Genomic DNA, 23,306 nt, shown 5'->3' with positions numbered 1-23,306 from the left:
CATGGGAGGAACTGAGACGTGCCTGCTGCAGCTGGATGTGGGAGGAGCTGAGGTCCCTGCTAGAGCGCGCCCTGCACGTAAACACGCTCTGGAGAGGGCCTGCTGTGAGTCCACGGCACGGCAACCCCGAGAGGTTGTCTTGTGGGGCTTATGAAGCCTGGACACACCCGGGGGGTGGGGCTGTGGCAGGTTTTAGCTGTGGTGGGGAGATGATGAGTTCAGTAGTCGCTGGTTCACTAGTAGGGATGGCGTCAACCAGCTAGGCATTGGGTGGGTGGGGTGTGCTATGATGAAGTCCAGGGAAGACGAGTCCTGGGACTGTCTTGGAGTGGGGAGGGAGTAGATACTATGTATCTACTATGTACCTCATTTCTCTACTGGAGACATGGAAAAGTCAAGACACACAGCTTCACATCCCTTACAGCTAGGGATGCTGCGTGGTTCTTGCCAACAATCTATGGGCGGAAGTTCATGGGGGGAGACTTCTCTTTCTTTCTTTTTTTTTAATTTTAATTTTTATTTAATTCTTGTTCAAGTACAGTTTTCTGTCTTATATTCCTAGCCCTGCCCTCCCCCCAGTGCTCCCCAGAGACTTCTCTTTCTAAGTCAGTCAAAGCCCCACCAGGAGTAAGCCCTCAGCTTCCCCACCTTTCCCTTCGTTCGACTGAAGGTCAGACCTGAGGCCTCAAGGGGCAGAAGTCATCACGTGACCACGAGATGTTGGCACGGAAATAGAGGTCTATGCGCAAAGGACAAAAGGACCCACATGCCTGACGGCCCCGTTCTGATGTTCTCCAACACTGGACTGGTGCCTCTGCAGCCCTGGCGCACAAGGAAAACAGGCTCCTGTCCAGCGCTGTCAGTTTTCTGTTATCCACTGCTCAACTGTACCCTGGCGGACTGAAGCAAGTACAGACGGGGCCTTTGGGCTTCCTGGGTGTTTCTGGTCCCAGCACAGGGGCTGCGGCTGTCCTTAACCTCCCATCAGACGCTGGCACTTGTCTGGGGAGAAACACGGCATCATGCCATGTCTGTCCATACAAGGACTTCTGCGAGAGCAGGCAGAGGTAGGAGCTGACTGAAGAGGAGCCCTTCTGGGGACGGCCCCTCCCAGCACGTCTGCCGACTGGTCATGAGGCTGGCAGATTCTGTTGCCGAATGCAGGGGTTAGGCGGGTGCTGGCCCAGCAGGACCGCGTGGGGGCAAAATCCTTGGGCTGCAGGACTGTGAGACGGGACGGTCCCAGAGAGGGGAGTATCAGGTGAAGTCTTCCCAACTGTGGCTTCTAGCGATGTGAAAACCAGACTTAAAAATGTAATTCTTCCATTCTAAAATTTCTGCAGAACTTGGAGGAGTGTTTATTATTCACACAATGAATGCAGTATGCATTTCTCCATAAACCGAGAATGTGGTTATTATAACCATCCACTTGGTTTGCGAACAGATAATCTTATCTATGTGATGATAAGTTCACCAAAGTGCAAAACCCAACTCGAAGTGTATAACTTTCACAAAATTATACTTTTAGAGAGGTGGATAACTTATATATACAAATGTAAAATTTTTCTTTAGAAGAAATAGGAAAATCTTGTCATTTATTCTAAAACAGAGACTGTATTCTGGTACCACATCTAAGCACCTTTGCCCTAAACCCCTAACCCTGACCACACACACAGAACCCTTTTCCTCCCTGCTGAATTTCAGGCTGCACTTGCACCAACCAGAGAAGCTGGTGGGCTGGCTTCGGCAGCACATTTACCCAACTGGAATGGAACAGAGAGATTAGCAGGCCCTGCTGATGACGACACGCCCCTGCAAGGATGACAGGCAAATTGGTAAAGTTGCAGCGGGCGTCCATACACGGACCTCCCCAAGCCACACGCCCAGTGACAGAACAGGTAACACGGGGTCCAGTTCTGTCTCGTTCAGAGCAGCATTCTGGGACTGAGCTGGACATATTCCGAGAAGAAATGTGTGCTTCTTTAGCGAAGCCCATTGAATAGTCCAGTTTTTTTCACATTATACGTGTTTTCAAAGTTATCTTCACACGATTAAGGAGAGATTATGAAAGTTTCTTTACAAGAATGTGCAGTGGAGCGATGCAACCCACCAGGAAGGCCCTCTGTCTCGGCAGGCACTGTTTCTGCAGTTCGGTCACTGAAGTGAATTAGATATCCCATCATTTTGGCCCAACTAATGGAAACACCCCAGAATATCTTTTAAAGTTAATTATCTTGACCTGTGAAACTGCTAAGCTAAATTATATTTGCTTTTAGCTTTGTTCAGAAAATTCAATTTAGCTGTCTCAGTGAAAAGTCTATTTCTCATGAAACAGAACATCTATTCTAAAGAAAATATGTAGGAGAAAACATTCCAGAATCAAAGTAAAAAAACTTACATATTTTCTTTTAAAAGAACACTTAAAACCGTGTAGCTACGCAAGCTGAACAGATGAGCACCAAGGTCAAGTTTCTGAAGGACACTCCCTGAGTGAGGGCTGCCCTTCCCCGAATGCTGGACGGGAACGGGGGTGTGCCACTCAGCCTGGTGAAGGGGGTGAAGGCACACAGACTCGGCCCGTGGGAAGGGGCAGCAGTGTCCAAAACACATGAGTACTTTGGTTCCTTGAATTTTTCAGACCTTGCAATAACAACAACAACAAGAATCTGTGTGTAAACTCAAGGATACAGAAGCCCAGTTTCTAGATAGGGCAGGATTTATTGTCCACCACTTGGACTGGCAGACTTCCTCCGTCTGTTTCCGTAAGATTTCTACTGAAGCACAGACGTTACATAATGAGCAAACATCGCAAGGCCTACAAGTCAAGCTGGCACACTGAAGGTCATTGTTGGGATGACGGTCAGGCCACCACGCAGCCGGTACGAGGGGGAAATGTCCAGAAGGCACAGAGAGAGTGGCCCCTGAGAAGGATCTGGGACCTGGTCTCCCTTTCTCTTGACAACTCCTCCCCTGTGTGACCTGAAACCACACCATGGACCCAAGGGGCTGGTCCGAACAGTGATGACCTTCACCCTGCCTGGGATATAAGCTCGGGAAGAGTCTGCTAACCATCTGCAAGGGCCGGTCAGTGTCTTACGAGCTCTGCTTTCTCTCAGTGGGACCTCCTTCTATTTGCAGTAAGCAAGGCAACAGGAATCACCCAAGGCATGGCCAGGGCAGGCCCGGGCAGAGGCGGCTTCTGTGGTGGTTGTTTCAAGAAGAGGCAGGAGTGACAGGGACTCAAAGTGCACAGGTGGGCAGGGGCTGACTAGGATAAAAGAGACTCTCGGGTGAGGATCATCCAACCGTCACCACTAGGAGACTGAATCAAGAACTCTAAGAAAGAGAAGACAGGTGTTCTTGTCCCTTTCACTTTATCCAAGGTCATGCAGACTGAGTGGATAATGGGCAGATCCAGAATGAACAGAATTAAAAGTCAGAGCAGGAAGGGATGTCAAAAATAGCAGGGCTGTGCTCCACACTCTGTTTACAAGTTGGTCGTTTGGGACCGCGATGAAGCAATGTGGCTGTGTTCATCGCGGTTTAGAGTCAATTTTGCACACAGTGTATCTCTATGTGGTTGTTTGGGAAAGGAGTCCCGGGGCTTTCAAAAGTGAGTCATAGAGAGGAAGGTCTCCTGCAGCCACACTGTCTTGCTCCTTGATGCCTGCCCTTGGTGCTGCTGAAAGATGCATGAGGCCAGACAGTGCAGCCTAAAGGGGGATTTCTCTCTCTCAAGCGCAGCTTGGGAAGGCTACTTCTTTAAGAGGGTATGTAATTCTGATAGAGAAACACTGGAAAACACCTTTAACAATTACCTGTTTTAAAAGCATTAAACACTAGAATATTTGTCATATGTAATGTATTGTATTCAGCCTTCTGTATCCACGGGTTTCACATCTGTGGATCCAACCGGGCTCAAATCAAAAATTTTAAAAAAATCACAAAAAGTTTCAAAAAGCAAAACTTGAATTTGCCGTGTGCTGAACAGTATGCTAAATCCACTCAAACGAAGTGGGCATGCGTATTGCACTGTAGCCTATGGGCAAATACCACACCATTTTCTTTTTTCTTAATTAAATTCCTTGGGGCAATATTGCTAAGATTATCCAGGTGTCGACTGTAGGCTTCTACAACACATGATCTGTGTACTGATGGTATGCCCACCACTTTCCACAAGGGACCACGGCACCCAGGAATGTCGGTGTCCACTCGGGGAGGGGTCCTGGAACCCATTCCCCATACTGACAGATGCCTGTTTATAGGGTCATTAAATACCCGTAGAAAGACAAATACAACTTTCTTACATCCCCTGTCAGGATTTGGGTTTAGAAAATACTTCGAAGAAGGCACAGGAAAGTACAGGTAGTTGCCTATCTAACGCCCATAGAAACCCAGATGTTCTGGGTAGAGTGTTCTATAAATCCTTATTATATCCCTGGGGTTGATAATATTATTAAGTTCTTCTATATCCTTGTTGACTCTCTGCCTTGCTCCTTCGATTGCTGAGAGAGGGGTATTTACGTATCCAACTATACGTGTTTGCAGATTCATTCACTACTGCACCAGTTCTGTTGGGTTATGCATCAGATACTTTGTAGCAATCCTGTTTGGTGTGCACACATTTAGGACTGCTACGTCTTCCTGACGGAGTGAGCCTTTGGTTACTATTAAGCAATGCCCCTCTTTGTCCTGTGACTTCCTTTGTTCTGAAGTCTACTATCTGAAAGAGGCTTCCCCTACTATTGGAGAGCACAGCACTACTATGAAATCGTTCTTAAGCCAATGGCATAAAGCGCAGAGCATCTCCTGATCTCCAAAAGTTCACGTTACACCACTTGGCTTTTACGAAAGAGCAACGGTAGTGTGGTGACACTTTTGTTGTGGTTGTTGCTTTGAGGGGAAATCCTCTTTGGATTTCTTCTGGTCAGTGAAAACAGGTAACAAGTAAGTATTTTGTAAAAGTGAAGTGGTGTCCTGCAAACTTTTGGAAAGCAGGGGTTACCTGCATTAATACATTCATTCTTGGTTCCTTTGGATCAATGTTTGCATGATATACATTTTCTCATTCTTTTACTTTCAGTCTAGATATATACTTTTATTTGAGCTAAGTTTTCTGAAGACAGCATATAGTTATGTTTTCAAATCCACTCCGCCAATATTTGTCTTTTAATTGGTGTATTTTGGACTTTTATAGTTAATGTAATTATTGGTATATTAGAGCTTGTATGCCATTATTTGTTTTATATGTTTTGTTTCTCTGTGTTCTTTCTTTTGTCTTCCTGTGTATTACTGGATATGTTTTACAATTCCATTTTGATTTACCTGTTTTTGAGTATCTCTTTGTATAGATTATAAAGTGGTTATTCTAGGCATTACATTTTATATGTATATATATATACATATAAATCTATTAGTATTGGCATCTTATCATTTCAAGTAAATGTAGAAACCTTACTTTCTTTTTGTTCCTTTACCCTCCCCTATTTAGAATAGAATTGTTTTAAATACTTCTGTGTACATTTAGAACCACATCAATATTATAATTTTTGCTTCAACTATTAAACATAATTTAGAAATCTCAAGAAGAGAAGAAAAATGTGATTTCCTCTTTTTTTCTGTTTTTTCCTTTCTTAATGTTTCAAGATTCCTTCATTTGTCATCTCCTTTATGTTTAGAGAACTTCTTACAGCGATTTTTTATGATACATCTGGTGATTACAGATCCCTTTGGTTTTCCTTTGTTGGAGAATGTCTTAATTTCCTCTTTTTTCCCTGAAGGATAGTTTCACTGGACATATAATTCAGTATTGACAGTTCTTTTCTTTATGCACTTGAAATATATGTGTCACTTCCTTTGGTCTCTATAGATTCTGATGAGAAACCAGCTGCCATTCAAATAGATTTTCCTGTATAATTAATGTATCACTTCTCTCTGGCTGCTTTCAAGACATTTCCTCTGTTTTAGCTTTCAAAAATTTAGTTATGTTGTTTTCTGCGGTTTTCTTGGGGTTTTTCCCTGTTTGGGGTTCACCCAGCTTCTAGAATCTGCAGGTGTACGTCTCTTGCCAAATTTGGGAAATTTCTATTTCTATTGTTCTATTCTTATGTTTACCAATTCCTGTCTCTATCCCTGCCACTTTACTGTTGAGTCTGTCCATTTTTAATTTTTAGAATTGCTCCTTTTTAATTTTAGCTATTGTACTTTTCAGTTCTAACATTTCTAAATCTCTTTTCCAACACTTCCCATTTTTCATCGGTCTCTAGCACGCCCGCCAATTGCTCGGTAAAGTGCTTTTGTCACGGCTGCTTTACAGCCCTTGTCAGATGACCCCGGTATCTCTGTCATCTCGGTGTTGGCATCTGCTGTCTTTCTCAATTCAAACTGAAATTTTCTGGGATCTCAGCATGACAAGAATTCTAACTAAAACATGGGCATTTGGAGTACTATGTTATGATACTCAGATCTTATTTAAACTGTCTGTTTTAGCTTTTTTCTTTTCTGACACTTCTCAGACTTGCAGGTGGGGTAGAAATCCGAGTCCTCCACTCGATCTGTTGCCACCCAAGGGTGAAAGGGCTCCTCCACTGTGCAGCTGGGGAAGAAGTTCTGGCTCCCCACTCCTCTCCCGCTGTTACCATTCTGGCCCGGGGCAGGGGTGGAAGGACTGCCTTGCTATACTTCTCACATGAGCCCCACTGACCTCACAGAGGGGTGGTGGCCCCATGACCGCGAGGCAGTGGTGAGAGCCCCGATGCTCCCACCCAGTCTCCTCCTGACACCACGTAGGTGGGGAACGAGCAGGTGCCTCACTGCCCCTAAGTGGGAGGCTTCGTCCAGGCTTCCCACTTGGCCTTTGTCGCATGGGTGAGAATAAAGCCACAGTTTTTACTGTGCTGCTTGGCTAGATTAGGACGGCTACATAGAAGTTTCTTTTAGAAAGGTTGCCATTTTTTTGGTTCTTTGGCTGTTGCTGGGGCTTTTGGGGGTCTGCACCCGTACCTGTTGGTGTTTCTGGGTTCTGGCTGCAAATCTAGTGTCCATGTGGTGAAAGGAAAACCCAGAGAACGCTCCACTGTGTCGTTCCTTGGTCCCAGCATCCCTACTGTCTGTTTTCTTCTCTACCTTTCAGCATCTTCTGATGTTTATTTTACATATAATATATAGGATGTTTTTGTACCTAGCAGGAGAAACAGGGAAAAATATGTCTATCTCATGTTCTTGGAAGCAGAAGTACTTGGAGGAAAATGGAGTCCCTAATTGGAAAATGCTTTTTAAGGTCTTTCTATACAGTAAAAAGTAAAATGTCAAAAAAGAAAAAAAGCCCTGGCCGGTGTAGCATGGGCCTGTGAAGCAAAGAGTCACTGGTTCAATTCCCAGTCAGGGCACATGCCTGGGTTGCAGACCAGGTCCTCAGCAGGGGACACATGAGAGGCAACCACACATTGATGTTTCTCTCCCACTCTTTCTCCTTCCCGTCCCCTCTCTCTAAAAATAAATAAATAAAATATTAAAAAAGAAAGAAAAAATATAAGGGGAAGTAAGACAAGTTACTCAAGTGTAAGAAGAGTCATTTGATACATATTTGCCAGAATTTCAAGTGACTTCTGTTTATTCTCAAATACTTCCCAATGGTGTGCTGGACCTCAGAGATCATCTAGTTTACTCTTGATCTGACCAGTGACCAAGAACCAGGAAGGGGAAAGAACTAAACTGGGGCCACAGAGAGTCTGGGGCAAAACCAAACGAGAGTCAAGGGCTCCTTCCTCGCTTGCAGCGAGTGCCATTTTCACTTACTAGGCCACCTCTTTCTTCACTGTGATAGGAAAAGATGAGGGGCAGGACCAGAGGGTCTTTTGGGAACGTCTCCAACTTTCAATCTTTGGTGATTTTTGTGACTGTCCGACACCATGCATCCCTTCTCACTATCTTATCTTCCTCCCCTGCTATGCTAACGCTAGAATAAAGAATAGGGCTTGGGAAGAACATGGAAGGGAAAAAAGCCCATAAACACAGAAAATGCATTATATTTCTATTTGTGATGGCTGATTCTTGCTACGTATTTGGAAAAACACCTCCCGCACAGTATGCAGGCTGTACATACACAGTATGCAGTGTAAGGGGGGCTGTGACTCGTATCTAAACTCACTATGCAGGTGACCTCATGGCATGCAGTGCAGGTGAGTGTGACACACTTTACTCAGGATCCTGCCTTGACGGTTCTCTGGGACAAAGGGAGGACAGAGCAGCTGCGGTAAAAGGACGCTCAGCACAGTGGCCGATGGCCTGAGTTTGAACACCACCCACTAGTTGTGTGACTCTGGGCAAATATGTGCACTTCTGTTATGTACAGAAACATAACTTTTCTGTACCTCAGCATTTCCACCTGCAAAATGGGAGCAGTGTCAAAAACTGAACCTCATTAGTTCTGAGAAATACAGGTAAAATCTTACAATGGTATCCTTAGCTACTATTGCAACCATTGGTATATTATTCATTGAAGGCCTCTTATAAATAAAATAGTAGATGGACAATTTGCATAATCAAAATTAATCCTACAATAATCTCTTGAAGTGTGGGATACTATTATCCCCATCTTATAGATTAAGAAAGTAGGATTATTTTATGCAAATCATTTATACAGTATAAATTAATATTAATGAAAAAGATGGGTTACATTTAAAAACATCATTTGAAGCCAAAAGTAAAGTAACAGAAACATACCCTGGTACATGTAGAAACCAGAATCAGCAAAGCAGCGATATTAGCAGTGTTATTGATCGTGTCTATTATTTATTACTTTTAAAGTCTGGCCCCGTCTGAAACCATTTAAGGAGGAAAATAAAAGCAGAGCCTGTTCCCTCTACGGGAACCGTGGGCCTGGTTCGCTTGGGCTGGCTTTGTAAGCTCTCGCCCTGGACCGCAGGGCACACCCTGGGTTCCTGCAAGGATGCCACGCAGGAATCCTTCTTACCTTTCTGCATCTAGATGGAGAAGTGGCAGGGCAAGGCTTAAAGGTAAGGCTGGAAGAGACTGTCAAACAAAGCATTCCCCCCCATTCTCATTTTATTTCTTGTTTTAAACTTTTGGAAGGAAAAAAATCCAACAAATATAATTACTTGGTTGCTATTCATCCACTGCCTGAGATTATTCTCCCAGTGCTTTCTGACCGAAGGATACAACCCATACATGTTTAAACACGCTTACTTACCAAGGCAGAATGGCTCCAACACACTCAGAGGTGAAAATTCACTCTGCAAGTTCATCTTTTGAAGGGCCATTCTGAGCAACCAGGACTTGATTTTCTCTGGACATGGTTTCAGGAGCAAGTAGCTGGAAGCGTAGAGAACATATCGAAGCCAGCACAGGAGTGGGGTGGCGATCCTGCCGTTGGGTGTCTCGGACATTCGCTCAATTGTTGGGAAGAGCAGACAGGAGCGAATTATCTACAAGAAAAGCATATTCTGATGAGTTTCTTAAGGGATAACCTACTGCTTTACTGTTTCTTTTACATAGTGTTGGCGAATGCCTGGGTTTCGGAATGTGTCTAAGGATCTGCTCACACTAGGAATCATCTCCCACCGTTGTCTCAGCCCATAGCCAATCTGAGTGGGATATAAGGATGCCTCTCGAATTGTTGGGCTTAATTTTCAGGGTGAGAAGGAAATCAGATTCCTGGGTAACTTTCTGATTATGACAGCAACTCATAATCCCTTTGAAGGATGGATGAAAGGAGAAATTAATGTACCATTTCAGTACTGTAACAACTTGATTTCACTAATGAAATCAGAAGTAGGGCCACATAAAAACTCTATTTCTAATCAGCACTTAACAAAATTGATTATATTTGGAGACAGTCCACTTTTGAAAAGCTCCTCTATTCCTTAATCCTATTGACCGAGGACAATCTTGAACAGGCCAAGGACAAGTGAGGCTAGAAATCTCTTCCTCAGGGGAAAATGTTTAAGGACAAAAATATAATCTCAACTCAATTTCTCAGAATATCAGGAAATAAATTCTAATAATACTCCAGGAGAAAAAAGAGTATTGCTAAACATTTAAAAATTTACCATTATTTAGTATATTAATATTTAAATGATTAACATATATATAAAAGCAATTTCTATGGGGAAGAGAAGCCAATAACAAAGTAACAAAAATGGAATAGATCGTCGATGTTAACAGACTGCAGAAGAGGAAATAAGAGTGAATGCAATGGTTTCGCTGTTTAAAAAATTAAAATTGTTAAGTATCACATACTGAAAAGTATACAAAATTTAAATGTGACATTTAACAAAAAGTTTGTGAAGTGAAGTTAGGTAAGGCAAGAAACAAAGCAGCCAGCATGTCATCTTCCAGTCACAACTCTGTCCTGCCTTCCTTTGCTCTATACCAATGTTTACCATCCCTTAATGTTAAATCACTTTCTCATTTTGCTTTACATTAATACCTTTCATCCTATCACAGAATGAACTGTTATCTCCTCCAAATCTACCTTGGTGCCTCTGGACCACGGTCTAACCAACCGAGCCACCTGGCCAGGGCTCCAGTGTGACTGTAGGTCGAGACCGATAGTCAGGGTTAAATGAAGTCGTAAGGGTGGGGCTGATAGGATCAGTTATCCTTATAAAGAGAGACCACTCTCTCCCCCCGGAGCATACACAAGGAAGAGATCTGGCGGCCTGGTGAACACCAGGGGAAGGTGGCCATCTACAAACAGGGAGGAAGTCTCACGGGAAGCTGACCGTGCTGGCGTGCTGATCTGGGACATCGCCCTCCAGAAAGAACCCTCAGTTGTCTAAGCCACACAGTCTATGGCATTTTGTTACGGCAGTTCCAGCAGACTAATACACATCCCTTAATACTATAGTTAACTTTTTTCCATTAATGAAGTTTATATGAATGTAATCGTGCAGTTTGTTTTCACTCAACGCTGTCTGTAAGATGCATCCACGTTGATATATGTAGCAATAGAATATCTTTGCAATATACTTGTCTATTGTATGAACATACCTCAACTTATTTATTTTACTGAGAGATACTTGGGTTGTTTTCAGTCCAGATATACTGTAAGTATGCTGCTATGAACCTTTTCATATGTGTTTCTTGGTGCACATGTGCATGTATTTCTGTTAACTGTTATCAGCTTGAAGTAAAAATACGGTATCCACATGTTCAGCTTCAGTAGATAACCCAAATAGCTTTCCAAAGAAGTTGTAGCAATTTACCCTCATAACAGCAGACACGAGAGTTCATATTTTTACCTGTCTTCATCACATCTGGCACTGGCAAACTTTGTAACCTAGTATATTTCCCTGTGGCTTTAATTTGTTGAATAGTTTTTATATGTTGATTGGACATTTTCTGTCTCCTCTGGGTGCTTATGCAAGTCTCTAACACACTTTTCTATTAGGTTGGTTGTCTTTTTATTATTCTTATTGATTCGTAGGAGTTGTTTTTCACTCTGCATACCAGTCCTTTACCTCGTGGCAGTCCTCGGCTTGCCTGTTGAACTCTTATTAATCTTACTTTTTTCATAATGGAAGTAAGTTCTTAAGTTTGATGCAGTTGAATTTAACAGTTTTTTTCTTCATAGTTATTGCTCTTTGTGCCTTGTTCAAGAAATTCTTTAACCTCAAATCATGAAGATATTTTTCCCTCAAAATGTTTTAGAAATCAGGTAGTATTACCTCTTATCTGTCCTACAATGTGGGTTTAAGCCTTCGTTTGTGTTTAACTTCAGAGTGAGTCTGTTCCCGTGATTCCAGGTACCAGGGATTTGCCATTACCCTCACATACTTACATTCCTCCTGCTGGACGGGCTGAGTGCACTCTGCCCATCAGGACCTGAGAGTAAAGGTAGGTGTTTGTAGACTTGGTCTCCTCGTCTTTTTTCACTGTAACCTGCTTGATGGCGTTGCCCAAATGTTGAACTTGATCAGGTAGCACTTGTAATTCTGCCTTAATGTCGCTCTTATTAATGGAGAAAAGAATTTGAGGGGAAACTGTGCAAGACTCTTTTCTTTCTAGCCATATCTTCTTGTTTTTCCTTGGTCATATCTGTCAGCTACACGTTCAGCCATTTCCTGTAGACTTTTCCTTTGCTCTCAACAATGACAGATACTCTAGTTGTTTCTTTTGTGGTCACAATAATTTGACCTCTGCTAGACCTCCTCCTCTGTTACGTAAGTAAGAATGACCTGTTCCCTGAATACCTCTGTGGCTTTGATGGGAAATAAAAGACATTCTTCGGGATCAGAGGGCCACAGCCTTTTCAGATGATTTTTAAAATCCTGGCTTGGCAACAACAGATTGCAAAATGCTCATAGTTTGCTTTTTGAATGAATGCAGGGTTTCAGCCAGAACACAGGAGTTTCTGCACTTTGGCATCTCCTCAAGCACAGAGCAGAGATGCTGGGTGTACAGATGGTGCTCTGTAAGGCCTCACAGGTATTCATGGGTATCGGCAATGACCCTGGCTCCAGAATGTCAGGAATGATCCAGAATCCTCCCCAAATTGGAGCCGGACGCCTGGACTGCAATGGGTTTATATAAACGTCATACACAGGTGACCCCTGAACAACGTGGGGCTTTGGGGTGCCTCCCTCCATTTAGCCAAAAGTCTGCGTATAACTACTGACTCCCCTAAAACTCAGTTATTTCTTGTTATCTGAAGGAAATTAGTCCCAGAATCACCATGGATACCAAAATCTGTAGATTCTCAAGTCTCTTACATAAAACAGTATAACAGGGGTGTCCAACCCTCTGGGTCACACTGGAAGAAGAAGAGTTGTCTTGGGCCACACATTACATTATGAACCATAATCACACAAAAAAATCACAAAATGTTTTAAGCAAATTTACGATTTTGTGTTGGGCCACATTCATAGCCATCCCAAATGTGTGGCCTAAGGGCTGCAGGTTGGACACTGCTGGATGCACACAGTCAGCTCTCCACATCCCAGGATTCTCCGCTGTGCATTGAAAACAGTTTTTGCTCCATGGTTAGCTGTAGCCTTGGATGTGAAATGCAGGGATCCAGAAGGCTGACTATATATTTACTGAAAAAAATCCACGTATAAATGAACCCATGCAGTTCCAATCTGTACTGTTCAAGATTCAGCTGTATAAAGATTAACTAGGGTTGGGAGATCGCTAGGAAGTATTGCTGGACAAGAAGAGTCAGTTAAAGGAATCACTCGCAGTGGGAGTTCCGACCACATGCACCAAACACAGACACAGAAGGGATGATGCCAGCTCTGAAATCCCAGGGCTTGTCTGCTATCTGGTCGCCTCTGTTCCCTTCTAGCATAACACACGGATACACACAGGTTCCTGGTGCAGCAGTAACTGTGGATGACACAGGGCAAGCAGAGTAGGGAGCTCAGGCACCATTCCGACTCCTACCTTCAGTTGGAGGAAGCACAAGCAAAGGGCCTAACAGCTCTCCCACGTGTCCAGTTCTCTCCATTCCTGCATTCGATACACAGTGGACACGACACCGCTTCTCTTTGCACTTTAGTCCAAAGACGTTCTTCAGGACTTCTCCAAATGGCTCAAAGTCAAATATGACTGCTGTCTCAGAGATGTGGAACGTGTCCTTCCAAGTGGCAAATGGTGAGAAGTCTCACAATACTGAGTGAGAAGTCTTCAATATGAGCATGAGGATGTGGGCCAAAAGGAACTCTTAAACACAGCACTAACCATTCACTTTCCTCTTCTTTTTTTAAAGTACAATCCCATTAGTGGGTGTCTGGAGCTCACACAGAGCAAATTTGTATTGCATTGTCTAATGTTAGCAGTTTACTTCAGGGAGCTGGCGTTTCACTTGGGTATCAAGCAATGTGCTTTAAGAACATGAGAGGCAGAAACAATGAAAAATTTTCAGCATCTGGAGGGGTGCTACAATTAAGCACTGATACAGCACTTGAGTAAATGTGCTGCCGAAGCGAGCAAGATTCTGCACCTTCAAGTTTGCAATTCTGCCACTATCACTAGGGTAGTTCTAATATCATGTCTTTTTGCTCCTGTAAGTGTTACTGGACTTAACAAAACCTGAGAGATTTAAAACAGGGGTGGATTCACAAAAGGCAATCTTTGGTGTGGAGAGAGGTGGGGTTTCTCACTGCCCTGCTGAGACCTCCTGGCTGAAGGGCTGAGCAGGGGCTACTTTCCCGATCCCACAGGAAGGGTCCTCCCTGGTGGACGAGAACACGGCTCCTGATGGCAGCTGCGGTGGCAGCCAAGGCAATGACGATGAAGCTGACTTCTCAGGTCTGGCCCAGCCTTGGCCCCACCTGGATCGATGTGCTATGGTAAAGAAGCCAGGTTGGTCACCGTTCGGTCCCTGCAGGCTCTCTGGCAGCCAACGTTCTTCAGTAACACCTCTAAAAGCTCTACGGTCTAGCCTTTCACATCTAGGGTCACAATCTACCTGAAACGCATTTTTATGTGTGGCGTGAAATACAGGTCAAATGCAATTTTTTCCATCTGGAAACCCCATTGTCCCGGCATTATTAAGTGCAGAGGCCGCCCTTCCCCTGCCTTTCTGCAGAGATACTTCTGTTGTAAATCCCGTGTATGGGCCCTTTTCCGGGCTCTCTAATCCGTTCCACTGGGCTACTTCCCGAACTCTGCAGAGAGCACAATGGCTGGTTTACTACAGGTTTATAATACACTTTGATACTTGGTAGAGTAAGTTAAACCCCCATCTTGTTCTTCAAAAATGCCTTGGGTATTTTGGCTCTCTGCATATCTATAAACATCCTGGAACCGGCTCTTCAAATTCCACAAATATCTTTCTGAGATTCTGATTGGGATTGTACTAGTAAGCATCATGTATAATTTTTGTCAGATAATTAGGTACTTATTTTTTTATACTTTTGTAAATAGAATATTTAAAAAATTTCATTTTCTAAATGGTTGTTGCTTATATGATATAAAAGATATCTACTTGTTGATTCTGCACCCAATAAACTTGCTAAGGTCCTTCATTAGTTCTAATAACTTGTCTGTAGATTCTTTTGGATTTTCTAAGTACATACCTGTATCATCCACAAATAGAGTTATTTCTTCCTTTCAAATCCTTGTATCTTTTATTTTTTCTCACTTTATTGAGTGAGCCAAAGCCTTAATATAATGCTCAGTAGACATAATTCTTTCTCCTGAATTCAAACATAATTTCAGTATAGTCACCAGAAGGCATGATGTGTGCTGAGGATTTTTTAGAGATATGCTTTATAAGATTAAAAAAATTTCCTCTATTTGTAGTTTGCTAATTGCTTTTAAAAATCATAAATGAATGCTGAATTTCACTAAATATCTTTTCTATACCTATTGAGAATGATTGTGGATTTTTCTCCTTTTATTTATTAATGTGGTAAACTATCAACTGATTTTCTAATGTGAAACTGACTTTCCATTCTTGGGATAAACCCACCATTTTCAACATCCTTTGTGTATGTTTCTGTTCTTGGCTTTCTAATATTTGGTGCAGGGCTTTTGTTGATAAGTGAGGATGGCTGGTAACTTTCTTATGTTACTTTCTCTCTAGATCTGGATATAAATAAAGGTTTGCTATTTGGAGAAAACTGAGTTCAAGAGTATGTTCTCCTCCTCCATTATCTAGAGGGTTTTATAAAATAATAGAATGACTTATTTTCTAAGTATTTGATAGAACTCACCAGTGAAGCCTGGAGTTTTATTTTAAGAATGTTTTGACTACTCATTGCTTCGTTTTCTTCGATGGCTTAGAACCATTCATTCAGGCTTTCTATTTCTTCGGGAATCTGCTCTGATGTTATCTTTGTCTAGGTATTTGTGCATTTCATCGAAGCTTCCAAGTGTACAGGCATAAAGGTAGTTTATGATGCCCTGGCATTACACCCCGACCTGGGGCCCACCAGGCTGGCACACTGCTGCTTCCCTCCCTGATGCTGACTGTTACTGCCTGAGAGAGGAAGCCTCCGGTACCTACAGGAACTCTCTCCATCTACTGCAATGCTTTTCCTTTAGTGCTTATTTTGTTTGCTGTTAACATAGAGACCAGCTTTCTTTTGGTTAGAATTTGGAAGATATAAGTTTCCTTCCTTTTACTTCCTGCCTTTCCATAACTTTAAATTTAGAATAGTTAGGCTTTTTATATAACCTGACCATCTCTGTCTTTTAACTAACATGACTAACATGTTTACTACCTTTTCATTTAAATAATTGCTAAGATTTTGGAGCTAAAACTGTGTAAATTTAAAATCTTATTTTGTGCTTACTATTTTTTGTATCCTCTTACCCCATTTTTATTTTTTAAAATATCTTTTGCTTGAGAAGGATATCAAGTAGTAAGACATAAATGATGGTAAATAATAATTATGTACAGGATACAAAATGAGTAAAACATGTATGTAAATAGCAGTAAGTGAATAATAATTTTAAAACAACCACATGACAATGTAAGGAACAAGTAAGAACAGGTAACGCGTTAATAACCGAGTAAAAGACGTAGAACCCTAGGAAGTCTCAGGTCCTGTGGTGGGGCGGGGAGGAAACGAAATAGTGGGAGGGGACCAGCAGTTGTGGGAGGCGGGGGCTCAGCTGTAGGTGAGGTGTCCAGGGAAGGCCTCCGTGAAGGGCTGTGCGAAGGCAGCATGGAGTGAGCTGGAAGATTCCTGGAAAAGAGCTTTCCTGGGAGAGGAGGAAGCAAGTGCAAAGGCCACAGGACAGAACCTGTTCCGTGAGTTTAAATCAATGCAGGGAGCAGTGCTGCCGTTCTTCCCAGTGTGTGGACGGCAATGTTGCGGCAGCGGCAGTGGCAGGGGCACAGAGGGCCTGACAGGACTGCGTGTTAGTCCTAGCAGCCGAGAACCCTTGAAGGGGTCTGAAAACAGGAGTGACCGGGCTGGCTTCCATTTAATAAGATCCTCCTGGCTGTTGTGTTACTACTGTCCCAGAACTACCAACCCAATGAAAGCAGAGGAGATGGATGAGTTACACACAGGGAAAGCAAAATTGTCAGTATTTATGGTATATATTTTAAAAATTCAGGTGTAAAAATAAAGGCTAAATACATACCTAAAAAGTAATGTACAGCACTTACCTAAACAAAAACTTCAAAATCCAAAGTAGTATTTCTTTATTCTTCTATTTCAAAAGAGATATAAAATCTCCCCTTAAATGAATCTATCAATTCAAATCATTCAATCCCTATTAAATTACTAAAAGGTGACCCCTATTTTGAAATTTAACCCGTTATATTAATGCTAATCTGGGAAATGGAATGTACTAGTAACTAGAAATTCTGAAAAAGAAGAAAGAGGGGGATTAGCTCTACTAAATATCACACATATCAGTTAGACACATAACAGAAGCTACAACAGTTAAAACTGTATTACAGAAAAGGACCACACAGCTCAAGGGAACAACAGAAAGTCTAGAAACTACAGACCTGAATATATACAGGAATTAAATTTATGATAAGGTATCATCGGAAAAAAAAGAAGTGTTCAATAAATGCAGCTGAGAAAGCTAGAAAACAATCATTTGGACTAGCAAGGTGAGCTGAGCGTCCATATAGGAGTGCTTACCTGAGTTACCGTGCACCCCTACCTGAGTTACCGTGCACCCCTACCTGAGTTACCGTGCACCCCTACCTGAGTTACCGTGCACCCCTACCTGAGTTACCGTGCACCCCTACCTGAGCTACCGTGCACCCCTACCTGAGTTACCGTGCACCCCTACCTGAGTTACTGGGCACCCCTACAAGGGAATACTACACTGCAATGAAATGCTAGATTTGTGTGTGCTGACAACGAAGATGTCCAAACCCTAGTCCTCCTTCTAACCCAGCTGGTGGGATTGTGGATAAGAGGAGTTAACAAGCTTGAAACAAGACACTCTAAGCCTTGGGGCCCATGTGTTCTTTGGGCTTTTTTATTCTGAGGGTGCAAAGATAATTTTGCTTATTTTCACCTTCCTAAACTGTGTCCTATAAGTGATATCTGGAAAACTAGATGACATGACTGATGTAATCCTCACTAATTAGAATTTAACTAATCATCTTTCAATCTTATTTGTTCCTCCAGGCCACTTTTAACCATACCGGGAAATAAGCAACCAAGTACTACCAAGAATTTGGTTAAAAAATAATTCCAGGGAACAATATGAGGTCAGCACATTTAACCCTAACCCCGTGAACCTCCTGTGTTTACAACAACACTGCAGATGATAAGTTATTCAGACGAGGGCTCTTGTGCTACAAATTCTTCATTAGGAAAATAAACTGAGCGGTTGTATTATCCTCTGTTCACGAAAACAGAAAAGTATGCTAAAGCACATTACAAATATTTTAAATGAGAAAGTCAGAGATGAACATTTCGCTTCCCACCCCCAAACTCACTATGGCCAATCCATAGTTAACCAGAAAAATCAACGAAAGAAAAGGATCCGTATTCCAAAAAGCCCGGTAATCTAGTCATCGCTCAATTTAGTTTCAAGCTTATTCACTTCAAAATAAGGCTTTCTGGTATTTATTAAAACATCCTCAATGATTCAGAGAACACAAATGGTTAACACAGTTCCTGCCATACTAATAAATGTGCCGTACTGCCTCCACGCTAGTCATGTGACCCGCAGTAAACAGGGGACTTTGGACTAATCAAACCAGCTGGCGGAGGGGGGAGGCAGCCCATTACTCTGGATAAGTGATCCATTACTGTGACCCACGTGAAACAAAACCGCATGCAAGGGGAACTCCAAAAATACACGAGCACCTACAGGGTTACATCTGGCCGATCTGTATCAACAGCACACTGAGAATTAAAGTGCACTCTGAAATCATGGGAGTGCACTGGGGCAATGAGGAATTTCTAATATGTCCTCTGAATGCATCATTGCTTCTCAGAAACATAAGCAGACCAAATACTGCTTATCACAACTAATATTTAGTCGATGAGACTGGTTTTCCTCTTCGTCTGTGGAGAACACCAGTGACTGCCTGTTGGGTGAAACTTATACTTTTCCTAGATCTCATAATAGTAATTTCAGTGAAATTTATAGTCCAAATTTGATAGGATAAGTCCTAGTAATAAAAATTTCTTTTCTTCATATAGCAACCTATTGGCCAAAAAAACCCGCCGAGGTCAAGGAAGTACACACCCAATTTTACAACACAGCTGCACAGCGGAGGTTTCCAAATCTGAGTACACGACAAAACATTTTCTTATGTTACTGTCTCATTAAAGAAAGAACTGCTAGGCTGGCTGGTTCATTCTACTCTGAGGAAACATTTTCTTATATTTCACATTCCCATCTGAAATCGGCCAGGGTCAACTTCTGATACTGAAGCACAATCATGTTTTCGTGAATAGCACAGGAAAGTAAATGTACACCCAGGGGCTTTTTATAGAGGGCACCTTCCTGGGGGCTGGAGACAGCACTTTGAGGTTTACTCCTGAATTTAGTATTATTATTAATCAGTTTTCAAAAAGGAAGTTAAGAAACAATTTAAAGAACAGCCGCAAGGTAAAGGGTATGATGTTCAGGTGTGGTTTATGTGCAACGTGTTTTATTAAACAGGCATTAAAAAAGACCCCAAAGAGTCAAATCTAAAAGGTCATCAGTGAACTTTCCTCGTCAGATAATGTATTACGTATGCATCCATTTTTCCGGAGTGCAGCCTGAATTATGACGCCATGATAACTAGCGCTTCGACAACCTGATCAGCTGGCCCACCTGCTGCAGTAACGCCTGGGCGCCTCCCCACCACACAAGTTGAAAACAAGAAAACACAGCACACAGTGTTCCCCTTTACATGACTGCTAACATTCTTAAGACATGTTAGAGAACACGCAATGTAATCCAGACAGCTTTCAAAGATATAATTGCGATTAGCAAAGCAGAGACCTAGAAGTAATCCTAGTTTAGTTTTTTTTTCCTCCAATAAGGCCACATTTTTATTTTCTTGTTAGGATAAGACTATTCAGTTTATTTAATCATATGTATGCAGTTCATAAATTACAAATACAGTTCTATTTTAACGGTCAACAGCTTGCTTTCTAAGATCATATATTCTGCCTTAAAATTTCATCCATCAGCCAGACAGGAAAATGCCCCAGAGTAGGGATGTGCCTAGAATAATGGCAGTTGTGATAGCTTACCATCTTCTTGAAACTACATTGATACACTTCACATACATTTCTCATTCAATACACATAACAACTACGCCAAGCAAGTTTCTTCATTCCCTAGATGAGAAAACTTAGATTTAGCTACGAAGTAACTAAGATGAGGTGCGGACTCAAGCAGAGTACATCCTCCCATAGTTTACACCATCTCTACATGATTTATGCTTAATTCAATGTAAATGCCAAATACATCGTTGTTACACTGTATTCTTTAGGGATCAGCTCTCTGGGATATTTTTTCCTGCATATTTTTGATCCACTGTTGGTTGAATTCATGGACGTGGAACCCACAGATGAGGGCCAACTGTATACACATTTGCTTTCCCTAGCCACCTTGTGGGAGTGGGGGAGAGACAGAGAAAATAAAGTTAAGTATTAACAACAGTAAACCTGGCTTAAGTGTATATGGTGTTCTATGCACTACTCTTATTCTCGCAACTCTTCTGTAAGTTTGAAGTTAAATGTTAAGTAAATTAACCATACAGCCCACCGCTGCCCCCTATCCCCCAGCCACGGCACTTCCCATCCCCTTTATTTTGCTTCCACTCCGTTTCCACCTTCGAACATACTGATTTTTGCACAGTTTTAGGTTTATTACCATCTCCCCTTAGCAGACTGAACTTGGAGAGGGCAGAGCTTCTCCTGTGCCTTTAAGTCCATAACAGGTGCTCACTGACAGTGCATGACACCAGGCAGATGGATGAAGGAAAGTTTGGCAGGGGCAGTGGGTACCCCAGGATAACTGCCTCACTCAATGCCCCCAAGCGACTCTTCCTCCCAGCCCCAGCTCAGGACTGGGGGGTTATTCTGTATAAAAATGGAGAGTTTTCAGACCTGGGCACACCGGACACAGAGACAGGCAGGGGCTACGTAAAGGCCCGAGTGCTAAATGCCGACCTGCCGTGCAAGCCCAGTCTCTGGTGCAGGCTCCAGCTGATGGTGCTGCCCTCAGGCAGGAGGTCGGAAGATTTTTTTTGAGAGACAAATAGCTCTAGAGAAAAACATACAAATGACACTGGGGAACAAGCCTCCCTGCCACCTCACCAAAAAAAAAAAAAAAAAGCCAGGACACCCGTCCAACCACCCTGCAGAGAAGCTGACTAGCTGACCAGGCTCACGCCCACACAAAGCCTCCTGGGACTCTCACACATGAACAGGTAACAAGGGGACGTCAGACCCTTAAGGAACGCTTCAGAGTAGTCGGATTAACACAAGCTAAAGAGAGAAATGGGACTCAGAGGGTCAGAGACAACACATGAGCGTGACAACTGCAGGAATTTGCTGTCCTGGGAGAGAGTGAGCCATGAACTCACAGAGAGTGTACCACAAAAGGGAACCGAGAATGAGAAGTTATCTCAGAAATTATTTGCATAAAGGCTAAAATCCAAGTTCAGTTAGATGAATTTCAAGACACAGTTGGGGAAAAAAACCCCATACTGTTCATTGTACTCAGGTTAAAAAAACCCAAACCCAAACCCAAACAAACAGAGATGAACTAAAACAAATCAAGAGAATCATTGCTGGAGGTTTGACACACAAAAAATGAGAAGACAAAGAGGAAAAAGTACACGAGAGGTTTTCAGTATGTTAGCATGCCAGTCTCCAGATTAAAAAGGATAGAGTCCAAAAAACATTATCGTTAAATATAATAGTGGGAATAAATATTCTAAAACTGCCCAGAGGAAAAGATAGGTCACACCAAGAGTAACACTCAACACGGCACGCTGCCCAGTGGCAGCGCTGGGAGAACCCGCAGCGAGGCCTCGACCACGGCCAGTACCGCTGGAGGCAGCACTGGGGACGGCAGACTGGCGTCCTGCACAGCGATCTTCCTGCCAAGGACAACTGGAAAGGCTGGAGAAAGTTGTTTAAAAGTGCCTTTGAAAGCATCAAAGGTGGAGGTGATCTGAGGGGCCACATTTCTGGAGGAAATGACACTTGGAGTGGTGTGCTGAAACAGCTCCTCCACGGCACGTGCCGAGTTTTGTTTAGAAATTATTTTTTGATTATTTATTTATTTATTTTTAGAGGGGAAGGGAAGGAGAGAAGGAGAGAAATATCAATGTATGGTTGCTTCTTGTGAATCCCCTGCTGGGAACTGGCCTGCAACCCAGGCATGTGCCCTGACTGGGAATCGAGCCACGATCGTCTGGTTCGCAGGCCCACACTCAATCCACTGAGCTACACCAGCCAGGGTGAGGATTTTTGAGCAGTAGCTGAAAGAGCAAGAGGCTGGACAGAGCCCACAGAACCTTTCTTTGGCTCGAGTGTCAAAACGTTGGCACTTGCTGCCCATTAAAAAGAAAGCATCCTAGGCTCCCAGTGGGACCTACTGAAGGGCCACTCTCTTGAAAGTGATGAACTGGAAAGAGACCAGCCCTCACACAGGCGGGTCTGGTTTAGCCAGCTCCCGATGGCACAGAAGTCACTGGTCCTTCCTATAGCTGCTAGGCAAAAGCAAAAGTAAACCCTTCCAGGAGGGAAACGGAAGCCTCGTATTGTCTTCACAACTTTTCATACATAATGACGGGTGTTCAGATAAAACAAAAACCTCACCGAGCTGTGATGGCTAATTTTCTGTGCTGATTGGACAGGCCTCGGGTGGTCAGATACTTGAACTGCAAGACCGAGTAGAGCAGACTGCCCTCCCCAGTGGTAGTGGGCCTCACCCAGTCTGCTGAAGTCCTAAATAAAGCAGGCCAAAAGAGAGAGAATTTCCTCTGCGGACCGCCTTTGACCTGAAACACTGTGTTTCCCCTGCCTTGGACTCAAACGGAAATATCAGCTCTGCCCAGGTCTCGGGCCTGGTGCTTCGGGACTAGCAGTGGCATTGTGAGCTCTCCCGAGTCTCCAGGGTGCTGAGCACAGGTCTCGGCATTCGCCAGCTTCTGGAAGTGTGGTAGCCACCTCCTCACAGGTGATTTCTTTCTGTGTGTGCACACACCCCCCACTGGTTCTGTCCCTTTGGGGAAACCTGATGAATACAAAAAGTTCCTGAGGGACAAAGCAACAGGACCAAAATCAAAGAAGAAAACAGCAGAAAAGAAATGCAACCACCTGAGACTCAGCTACTAGAATTTTCAGATATAATCTTCATTTTTATTTCCAATATGATTTTTTATATTTTAAGAA

General features: G+C 43.0%; 1 protein-coding gene across 2 annotated transcripts in view; it reads right to left on the bottom strand.

The window, feature by feature from the left end:
• LDAH (lipid droplet associated hydrolase) overlaps positions 1–23,306 on the bottom strand; it is a 79,148-nt gene that overhangs the window by 18,157 nt on the left and 37,685 nt on the right. For both annotated transcript variants that reach the window (XM_037035493.1, XM_037035494.1), the window contains exon 5: positions 9,212–9,446. In XM_037035493.1, coding sequence (XP_036891388.1) covers positions 9,212–9,446 — 235 coding nt within the window. The remainder of the gene's footprint in view (positions 1–9,211; positions 9,447–23,306) is intronic.

This window comes from Sturnira hondurensis, unplaced genomic scaffold (assembly GCF_014824575.4).
Source record: "Sturnira hondurensis isolate 20B ecotype Veracruz unplaced genomic scaffold, ASM1482457v3 Scaffold0022319, whole genome shotgun sequence".
Classification (NCBI taxonomy): Eukaryota; Metazoa; Chordata; class Mammalia; order Chiroptera; family Phyllostomidae; genus Sturnira; species Sturnira hondurensis.
Note: the sequence above shows the minus strand (reverse complement) of the source record. Positions and strands in the feature narration are given on the sequence as shown.